An 11,323-nucleotide genomic window follows, 5' to 3' on the forward strand; every position below is an offset into this window, starting at 1 on the left:
TTGTCTTACAGTATATTCTGCCTTCAATCAATATATTCTGCCTTCAATCTTTGTCAGTGTATTTTGATCTGTTTCAGACTCTATCCTACTATCCCCATGACCATGCTACTTTCTCCCTTTATTCTTTCTCTCGCTCAGTCTCTCTTTGTCTCCCCTAACCCTGATCATGCTGTTTTCATTGTGTTCTGCAGGCTCCATGAGGAGATCAATGACTTCTACAAACACATGTCTCCTCGGGCGGAGGAGGAGAGGATGAGGATGGAGGTGGTGGACAGGATCGAGAGGGTCATCAAAGACCTGTGGCCCACTGCTGACGTAAGAGATCACTCACATCGCTACAGTTCCAGTCCTAAGCCCATACAGGCCTAGCCAGGTCCCAGATCTGTTTGACCATTATTAGTGTACAGCAGACTCCTCTGGTTGTTGAAACTTTTACATAGTTGAAAAGATCTGGGCCCAGGCTAATATGGGTCATCGTTCAAATAAATATTGCAACCATGCAGAGTTCATGTTTTCATAAAAGCCAACACCAACTACTAGAATTGACAGGCAGAGCAAAGGTTTGGAATGGAAGTGGTTTCTAGCTACACAGACAGGTCTCACCCACACAGCAAGCTGCTTGAGATTCTCACATTCTCCTGTTCCCTCATTTAACAAATTCCCTTCATTGCTAGAGACAGCATGAGAACTTGCTGCTCTATGTAGAAATGCTGTCTCTACATCTTTCTAGTCTTTCTCTGGCTGGCTCTATAGCTGTCTGAAAGGAGTCGTGACTCTGTAGGGGAGAGTGATTTTCTCTCCCTATGGGCTGAGCTGTAATGATGATGAAAGACAGGCCATATATGGTGGGGCGTGTGACCAGCAGCCATTTGTGAAAGCACCTGGTCGGTCCGCTCTTATCTCCCTGCTGTTATATTTTGGCCTGTAATCGACAGTGCTCCAGGTGTCCTTGTTCCTGCTGACTTTGAGCCTGCTGATAGAGCTGTGTGTGTCTGCTCTCAGCTATACAAGGGATGGACAACTGCCGTTTTGTAGGCCCGCGGATCACTTTTTGTTTGTTTTAGGAACTCAGTCTGGGTCTCAATTTACTGTTGGGTTGGAATAGTAGAATACACAAGGTGCAGTTTTGTAATGTGGTTGTACATCAGCAGTTCTCTTATGTCAGTCACTGACAGTAACTCAATTAGCCCATGTCAGCTAAAATGTCTAGTGGTCAGCTATCTTGTAGTATTCATGGTCGAATTACCGACCGGGGGTCCCCTATGGATTTTATTAGTCCCTCTTACTCAGACATCATATAAAGACATTTAATTTCTTCACCCTATGGCAAAATATGTAGAATTACAGGGAATTCGCTGTAAAACTGCACATTTTTCTCTCTGTCCCATGGCAAATTGTGTAGTATCGCAGGAATTAATCTCAAAAACTGTAAAACAGTTGCCCATCCCTGAGCTAGACAGAAAAGCCCACTGCTGTTCCTACCTCTTACTCCATCCACTGAGGCAGGAGAGTAGTTCATATCCTGTCCACAACAAGAACAGGACTAAGACTTCCAGCAATCACCTGACCTCTTACACACACACTCAATACGAGACCTGTCTGTGACTGGGTGAACTGAACAACTGTGAACCCACCAGATAGCTGAATAATTAGTCTAGGAGGCGGCCACCATGTCTTTCTCTCCCTCTCTAACTTCACTCCGTCTCTCGATAATGTAAGTGATGACTACTAGCTCTTTATACAGTAGAGAGCCGAGCCATGAGTTAAGTTCACCTTGGGGACCTGTGTGGATGTGTGTTCCCCCTCACTGGAATTGGAACTCGTCCACACAGTGGCAATCCATCACCATCACCCCTCTCATTTCCACCCACATCACAATCACATGCCCTGCCTCTAGTAAGCAGATTGGAGCCCAGGCTTTAACCCCCTTGGTCGGTTCAGGCAGGAGCTCAGCCCAGGAGGGAGGTTTAAGGGAATAACGGCTGGTTTAAGGCTTAGCAAAGGCTATTTTTGAGCCCTCAGAACCAATGTGAAATACTGTTATGTGATGTGACATTGGTTAATGCCCACAAAGCTCAGATAAAGCGGGATATTTGTCTGGAATCTGGACACATTAAATAAAAAGCTTATTTCATTTCTATTTTGTCTAAACCGTTGGGGTTTAAAGCATAATTTTATCCTTGTTCTCATAACTACAGTAGTAATGGTTGGTTCAGTTCCCAGGAACAGTGCATGGTTGTCAGATAATGACTGTGCCCCGACTTGCATAAAAGGTGAAGTAAGTTGATGCATGTTAGACTCCCTCCCCACTTAGCATAAATATTATATTTTTATCGCTTTAGTTGACACCTGTCTTCAAGTATCAGACTGTTGTCACAGGCGAGTAGCATATCACGTGACATGACAGAAGTCAAATCAAATAATTTGTCTTTATTTTGTAACAAATTACCTGCCGTTGTATCAGTTCAAAGCTAATGTATAGCTCGGCTTCTCTGATTGATAAGTGAAATCATGAATAACACATTTGACTTTGTTACAGGTTCAAGTGTTTGGGAGTTTCAGCACGGGCCTCTATCTGCCAACCAGGTAAGCTGTTTGATTCAGGTAATGGAGTACATAATGGCCTTCCTATCGTAATCTCTCTTATAGTATGTTGGTGATATGCGGGTTGACTCATAACCTGCAGACCCTGCGGATATAACCGTGGGGTGGTCGGGTTTAGGGCCATTAAATATTGTGTGGATGAAGGGCGGGTGGGTGGGTGGCGGGTTGAATAAAGAGCAAACAATACCTTAAAAAATCCGGGTTAGGGCCGGTTGCGGGCCTCAGATTCACTTTTTCACATGCGGTTGTGGATGGGTTATTAGCAATAGCGGGTGGGTGCGGGTGAACAAACAGCTGACCCGCGCACCATTAGTGAGTGTAAACTGACCTTTAACCCAATGAGTCCCACCTTATCGCTGGTGTGTTTTGGACTTCTAACCCCTTTTAAACAGTGTGTTTGAGCTACGCACTTCTGGGTTGTACCATTTGATTTAGTCTGTTCTACCAAAACGTCTAGAGTCCAAATGGTTTGAGCTACAAACTATTAAAAGCCATCTTTTTCTCTGACGCTCATAAGCGTCGTTAGAAGGTAAGGGGTTCTTCTGCATAGAAGATCATAGGAAATCCCAGGACATATTGTCTATAATACTGTAATAAACTCAGTTGCGGTCACAAACTCCACACAGTTGTCACTGACTAGTTAGATATTCATTTCCCAGTTGGAAAAAAATACATTTCTATACTTACTGCATTCATATTTTTTTAAATCAGATTTTTACTTTGGCAGATAATTTTGTAATTTTTTTTTAAATGTGTAGATTAAACTCAGATGCAACTGTTTTGTCAAATTGTTTTAGCCTCACAATAAAACACTTCATTGTAAGGCTAAATACAGTGCCTTCGGGAAAGTATTCAGACCACTTGACCTTCTCCACATTTTTGCATATGTATGAAAAATAAAAAAAAACTGGTATGACATTTACATAAGTATTCAGAACCTTTATGCAGTACTTTGTTGAATCACCTTTGACAGCGATTACAGCCTTGAGTCTTCTTGGGTATGACGCTACAAGCTTGGCACACCTGTATTTGGGGAGTTTCTCCCATTCTTCTCTGCAGATCCTCTCAAGTTCTGTCAGGTTGGATGGGAAGCGTTGCCACACAGCTATTTTCAGGTCTCTCCAGAGATGTTCGATCAGGTTCAAGTCCGGCTACTCCTGCGTTGTCTTGGCTGTGTGCTTAGGGTCGTGGTCCTGTTGGAAGGTGAACCTTCGTCCCAGTCTGAGGTCCTAAGTGCTCTGGAGCAGGTATTCATCAAGGATCTCTTTGTAATTTGCTCTGTTCATCTTTGCCTCCATCCTGACTAGTCTCTCAGTCCTTGCCACTGAAAAACATCCCCACAACATGATGCTTCACCGTAGGGAGGGTACCAGGTTTTCTTCAGACGTGACGCTTGGCATTCAGGGCAAAGAGTTTAATCTTAATTTCATCAGACCAGAGAATCTTGTTTCTCTTGGTCTGAGAGTCTTTTGGTGCCTTTTGGCAAACTCCAAGCGGGCTTTCATGTGCCTTTCATAAAGGCCTGATTGGTGGAGTGCTCCAGAGATGGTTGTCCTTCTGGAGGTTCTCCCATCTCCACAGAGGAACTTTGAAGCTCTGTCAGAGTGACTATCGGGTTCTTGGTCACCTCCCTGACCAAGGCCCTTCTCCCCCGATTGCACAGTTTGGCTGGGCGGCCAGCTCTAGGAAGAGTTTTGGTGGTTCCAAACTTCTTCCGTTTAAGAGTGATGGAGGCCACTGTGTTCTTGGGGACCTTCAATGCTGCAGAAATGTTTTGGTACCCTTCCCCAGATCTGTGCCTCGACACAATCCTGTCTCGGAGCTCTACGTACTATTCATTCAACCTCATTGTTTGGTTTTTGCTCTGACATGCACTGTCAACTGTGGGACCTTAAAGAGACAGGTGTGTGCCTTTCCAAATCATGTCCAATCAATTGAATCTACCACAGGTGGACTCCGAGTTGTAGAAACATCTCAAATATGATCATGGAAACAGGATGCACCTGAATTCAATTCCAAGTCTCATAGCCAAGGGTCTGAATACTTAAGTAAACAAGGTATTTTAGTTTTTAATTCAAGACATTTGTAAACATTTCTAAATACCTGTTTTCCCATTGTCAATATGGGGTATTGTGTGTAGATTGCTGAGGATTTTTTTCAAATGTAATCCATTTTAGAATAAGGCTGTAACATGGTTAAAAGGTAAGGGTTCTGAATACTTTCGAAAGGCATTGTATAAGGGCTGGACATGCAGATAAATGTAAGTCAGATAAATGAAAGGCAGATGTTTGCTGGGCTCTCGGGACTGATGGGGTTAAACTACAAAAACTACCCCCTGGGCAAAAACGGGTTTAATCAACATTTTTTCCACGTAATTTCAACACATTTTTTAAATTTGATTTTGAAAAAGTAATCAAGGTAAAGGAATTTCTTGTTTAACCTAAATCCAATGACAGGTGATTGTTTTTGTTGATTTTACTAATTTAATTTATGCTAAGTGACAACTCAACCACATGTAAATCAAAACCAGATGTTTAACTGAGTCTGTGCCAAGTGGGTAAGCTCTTAGGCCTTTCCTACACACTAATCAGTATTTGGTATTCAGACTTGCCTTATTCAGTTGCGTAACGTCAATATGATGCATTTTGCATCATATAAGGCAAATGCATCATACCGGCTGTATTTTTCAAGTTACACATCTTAAACTTGATTGCTGACAGGCTAAACATTTTGGGACTATATCAGCAATGGACTAATGAAACAAATACCAAAATATTGTTTTTGGGTGGAATTTTCCTTTAAGTTCAAGGTCAGAATAGAGAGAAGTGCATAAAAAGGGAATAATGTTACATTTACGCACGTTTAACTCTGTTCAGAATTCCCCCCTTTGTGAGTGGTTATATGGAGAAAGAGTGATGTGGCTGGCCATGGTGTAATTATTTGCCTTTGTTTTTTGGGATTAAGGCTGTGGTAATTTTAGCACTGCTGATCCAAAGCTGTTTTTAACCTTGTTTCTTGACGAGCCAGACCGCTCTCCGCTCCGACGTCACACACACACACACACACACACACACACACACACACACACACACACACACACTCTGTAACTGGGGACTCTGCATTAGTGACAATAAGATGTGTGTGAAAGTGAACTGGAGAGTCCTCTCTTCAGATCTGAATGTGATGTTGCCCTGACCTCTACTACTTACTCCACTTCCTAGTGACATCGATCTGGTGGTGTTTGGGAACTGGGAAAACCTGCCCCTTTGGACCCTGGAAGAGGCCCTGCGGAAGAAAAACGTGACTGACGAGAACTCCATCAAAGTGCTGGACAAGGCCACGGTATGTTTGTATTTGTATTTAATATGGCAGCAGCTACTCTTTCTGGGGTCCAGCAAAATTAAGGCAGTTCTACATTTTTTTTAAAACATTACAATACATTTACAACAGATTTCACAACATATTAAGTGTGTGCCCTCAGGCCCCTACTCTACTACATATCTACAACACAAAATCCTTGTGTAAGTGTGTATAGTGTGTACGTTATCGTGTGTTTGTATGCATGTGTCTGTGCCTTTTGTTTGTTGCTTCAGTCCCCGCTGTTCCATAAGGTGTATTTTTATCTGTTTTTGTAAAGTGTAATATTACCGCTTGCATAAGTTACTTGATGTGGAATAGAATACCGTGTAGTCATGGCTCTATGTAGTACTGTGTGCCTCCCATAGTCTGTTCTGGACTTGGGGACTGTGAAGAGACCTCTTGTGGCATGTCTTGTGGGGTATGCATGGGTGTCCGAGCTGTGTGCCAGTAGTTCAAACAGACAGCTCGGTGCATTCAACATCTCAATACTTATCACAAATACGAGTAGTGATGAAGTCAATCTCTCCTCCACTTTGAGCCCGGAGAGATTGACATGCATATTATTAATATTAGCTCTCTGTGTACATCCAAGGGCCAGCTGTGCTGCCCTGTTCTGAGCCAATTGCAATTTTCCTAAGTCCGTCTTTGTGGTACCTCGCCTCACCACACGACTGAACAGTAGTCCAGGTGTGACCAAACTAGGACCTGCATGACCTGCCTTGTTGATAGTGCTGTTAAGAAGGCAGAGCATCGCTTTATGGACAGACTTCTCCCCATCTTAGCTACTGCTGTGTCAATATGTTTTGACCATGACAGTTTACAATCCAGGGTTACTCCAAGCAGTTTAGTTTCCTCAGCTTGCTCAATTACCATATTATTCATTGCAATATTTAGTTGAAGTTTAGGGTTTAATGAATAATTTGTCCCAAATATAATGCTTTTAGTTTTGGAAATATTTAGGACTAACTTATTCATGGCCACCCATCATGAAACTAACTGCAGCTCTTTAAGTGTCATTTCAGTTGCTGTGGTAGCTGACGTATATAGTGTTGAGTGATCTGCACGTTGTGCATGCATACTAACTGTGTGCAGTGTGTCATTGCCTCGAGTGACTGTATGTGTAAATCCAACCTCATCACCACTATGTTCCATTGTTCCAGGTACCCATCATCAAGCTGACAGACTTCCGCACAGAGGTGAAGGTGGACATCAGCTTCAATGTGAAGAATGGAGTCAAAGCTGCCCTTCTCATCAAAGACTACAAAAAGGTAAGTGAAGCAGGCATCTCTTATTCAGGGTACATTGCTTTTACCTAATGCAGTCCGGTAAAAGGGCTAGCTGAAGAAACAGGCTTGACAGTTAGCGCGCATAGATTGTAGTATATTTATGTCAGGTTCTTTGGGTTCTAATGGAGGTGTTGGTAGCTAATCCACTTAACTACGTCTCCTCCTCCACTTAACTACGTCCCTCCTCAGTCCCTTATTACCCAATGTCCTAGTTTGAGACTTTCCCCGCTAGAGGGCACTATAACCATAGCCATGGGTTTAACCATAACCACATGTTTCTTTTATCCATAAGAAATACCCAGTGCTTCCGAAGCTGGTTCTGGTGCTGAAGCAGTTCCTGCTCCAGAGGGATCTGAACGAGGTTTTCACTGGAGGGATCGGCTCTTACAGCCTCTTCCTTATGGCTGTCAGCTTCCTGCAGGTGAGAGACTTCTGCTCTTATCTTCTGCTATTCTCTCAAGTAGCCCCCACACACAGTGCAGGATAGATCGCATCTAACATTACTAATTTACTGTTTAAGACTTTTGACACATTTTAAGTCTTTCTCATTCAGTAAACTAAGATGATTTGGCTTGTTCCTCTATGCAGTTGACCTCTTATCCTCTGCCCTTGTATTTCAGCTTCACTACAGAGAAGATGCGTGCAGCCCCAATGCCAACGTGGGCGTTCTCCTTATAGAGTTCTTTGAGCTCTATGGGCGCCACTTCAACTACCTGAAGACGGGTATCCGGATCAAAGATGGCGGCAGCTATGTGGCCAAAGACGAGGTTCAGAAGAGCACTGACCTCTACAGGCCCTCCATGCTCTTCATTGAGGACCCCCTAGCACCAGGTAACAAGGCCTTCCATTCAGCATGGGTGCACTTGCACAGGTGATACCTCATTTTAGCACTGTGACGCTCAAGATCCGTAACATCAGTCAACTACTGATAACACTGAACCTAAGAATCTATCACACACTTTAACGGCCATGAATAAGACGGCTAGAGGTCCCAGGTGCCCATAGCAAAGGCTTAAAAATCAGCTCAATATCAGACAATGTCTGAAATCTGTCACTCTTCCCAAATAGAGATGATCTAACCATGCCTCTTGCCTCCTGCAGATAATGACGTTGGCCGCAGCTCATACGGTGTGTTGCAGGTGAAGCAGGCCTTTGACTATGCCTACGTAGTGCTCAACCACGCCGTATCGCCCATCGCCAAGTACTACCCCAACAACGAGTCTGAGAGGTAAGGAGATGGTGAGCTAGGGCTCGTTTTAACCAACGACAGCTCTCACATTCTTTGGCTGCTATCTTAAAAAAATCTTAAGTTATTTACTAAATACCCTATTTGAACTACTGCAAACAAGTTATTCTAATCTGATGTCCTATTTTCTTTCCTCCAGTATACTCGGCAGAATAATTCGGGTGACCCAGGAAGTGGCTGAGTACAGGGACTGGATCACCAAGCACTGGGGACCACAGTCTCAGAATGAACCTGCACGGAATGGTATGTTTTCACAGTACTACTGTAAGTCTTGACACTGTCTCAGATCTAACGAGGTGATAGTCAGTGTGTTTGAGGGGATCAGTTTCAGTAAGACAAGGTGCAAAATTGGTCATCTTACCGTAATTTCCGGACTATTGAGCGCACCTGAATATAAGCCGCACCCACTGAATTATTTAAAAATTATTATTTTGAACATTAATAAGCCGCACATGTCTATAAGCCGCAGGTGCCTACCGGTATATTGAAACAATTGAACTTTACACAGGCTTTAACGAAACACGGCTTGTAACAAAAATAAATAGGCTTTAACGAAACACGGCTTGTAACAAAAATAAATAGGCTTTAACGAAACACGGCTTGTAACAAAAATAAATAGGCTTTAACGAAACACGGCTTGTAACAAAAATAAATAGGCTTTAACGAAGCACGGCTTGTAACAAAAATAAATAGGCTTTAACGAAACACGGCTTGTAACAAAAATAAATAGGCTTTAACGAAACACGGCTTGTAACAAAAATAAATAGGCTTTAACGAAGCACGGCTTGTAACAAAAAATAAAAAATTTGCAGTAAACAGTAGCCTACCAAGAAAGTCATTGGTCACCATCTTCCTCCTCCTGTGCACTGAAACCACTGAAGTCATCTCCTTCGGTGTCGGAGTTGAATAGCCTCAGAATTGCTTCATCCGATATTGGATCGTTTTCATTGTGGCTCTCATCATTGTTTGACCTTAACCCGTTCGTCAATTTCATTGGTCTAATGAAAGCTTTATGCCGCCAAAAACTGAGCACGTCACAGAATGTGTTTTTTTGGAGAGAAAAAAATTTGAAAGCGGGAAAAATCCATATATTAGCCGCGTCATTGTTTAAGCCGCAAGGTTCAAAGCGTGGGAAAAAAGTTGCGGCTTATAGTCTGGAATTTACGGTAATTACGTTATAAGTAGTTTGGGATCCAAGGTGATTTGTAGATCAGTGAAGTCCGACTGCTATTTAGTCGATCTAAAACACAGTCTTACCACTGTTGTTGCCGTAGGAAATGATGTCACACTGTTGGTGAAGCCTCAGCAGCTGGACGAGTGCAACAACAACCTGACGGAGGAGGTGACTGCATCTCGCAGCAAGACCTCCTCCAACTCCTCCTCATTAGCGTCATCCTCATCCTCCACGGTATCTAGTTCCAGCGACGTTGTGAGTTTTGTTTCACTCAAACACACCATGTGTGCACACTAAAACCACAATACCTGAGGAAATCAACTCTTAACACTACATTTAATGTGATGCACCCATTGGTTGCTGACCTGATTTACTGAGTTGTGATGGGTTGTCCCCAGGATTCTGACGGGACGCCCTGTAAGACAGTGAAGCAACTGCCTGGGCGGGGCTCCAGCGCCCACAGAGAATCCTCAGGTGGCGTGACCAATCACAGAACACAGAGGCACACCACCAGCACTCCTACTGACAACAAGGGGGGCAAGGTAGGGTCAGCTTGACGAAGCCTAAGTCAACCACTGAAAAACTCTACTGTACCTACAAATGCCTTGAACTTTTATGACCAGAGCGTTACAACACACTGTCGGTACATAGATAGCCATTTAGATGTTACATTTCAATGGCACATATAGGCCTACCAGTGATCTGTTTACTGATCTAACTAGGTGTGTGTGTGTGTGTGTGTGTGTGTGTGTCTTGTTTCCCAGGCCAGGTTGTTCCGCTCGTCCAGTAAAAACACCCACCATGTCCAGCAGAACTCGTCCTCATCCAACATCAAGAGCCACCCAAGCAGCAAGCCACACTACCAGGGCAACAGCAAGAAAAGGAAACCTCAGCAGCACTCAGAGGCCCAGGACCTCTGCAGATAGAGCTGTCTTGGTCTGCTCTGCAACAGACTGGCAGCCTGACTGTCCCACTTCTGCTGCCCAGACCCCATACTGACTGAGTAGTAGTATTAAGGATCTTCCTTCTCTCAAGTGACACTCATCTTTTTATAGCTGAAAAATAACCCAAAAAAAAGAAATAGGAAATGCTGGGGCTTAGTTCTTGAAAGAAATGCTCATTTTCTTACTTGACATAAACATGTTCTACAGTGGAGCTACACACCACATCCAGTACCTACAAATCTTGCCTTTTACCATAGCGCCATCTGGTGTTTTGGAGGAATAAGTGTCTGGAAAGTAATGTAGATTGACGAGCAATACCTGGAACTTGGCTGGCGAACGAACTACAGCAAGAAACGTTTTTTTTAAAGAATAAAATACACAAATAACAAAAATTTACAAAATGTTATATTAAAGAAAGAAAGTACACAGATTGAAAGACTAAACCCAAAATGCAATCTGTAAGTGGAGATGATGATGATTTATTTTTATTTTTATGGGCGGTTATTTTTTGGTTGTGTAGTCAGATTATACAAAGATTTGTACAAAAAAAGACAAACATGCGGAAATCTTGAGAAAACATCACAAAAATTGTTTGACTTTTTACAGGATAATACTGATTCAAATGTAGATGTGCACATTTGCCTGCTAATCTGAGTAGTGGCAGATTTGGGTTTCATTGCCAACATAAATCATCAGCATTCTTTTTCTA

General features: G+C 43.0%; 1 protein-coding gene across 1 annotated transcript in view; it reads left to right on the plus strand.

The window, feature by feature from the left end:
- tent4b (terminal nucleotidyltransferase 4B) overlaps nt 1-11,323 on the plus strand; it is a 31,609-nt gene extending 20,286 nt beyond the window's left edge. Inside the window, exons 2-12 of the mRNA XM_014176094.2 lie at nt 192-315; nt 2,540-2,586; nt 5,826-5,946; nt 7,125-7,232; nt 7,543-7,671; nt 7,871-8,081; nt 8,352-8,478; nt 8,636-8,739; nt 9,771-9,925; nt 10,069-10,212; nt 10,435-11,323. Of these exons, the coding sequence (XP_014031569.1) occupies nt 192-315; nt 2,540-2,586; nt 5,826-5,946; nt 7,125-7,232; nt 7,543-7,671; nt 7,871-8,081; nt 8,352-8,478; nt 8,636-8,739; nt 9,771-9,925; nt 10,069-10,212; nt 10,435-10,596 (1,432 nt within the window). The 3' untranslated portion in view covers nt 10,597-11,323. The remainder of the gene's footprint in view (nt 1-191; nt 316-2,539; nt 2,587-5,825; nt 5,947-7,124; nt 7,233-7,542; nt 7,672-7,870; nt 8,082-8,351; nt 8,479-8,635; nt 8,740-9,770; nt 9,926-10,068; nt 10,213-10,434) is intronic.

This window comes from Salmo salar, chromosome ssa26, assembly GCF_905237065.1.
Source record: "Salmo salar chromosome ssa26, Ssal_v3.1, whole genome shotgun sequence".
In the NCBI taxonomy this organism is placed as follows: Eukaryota; Metazoa; Chordata; class Actinopteri; order Salmoniformes; family Salmonidae; genus Salmo; species Salmo salar.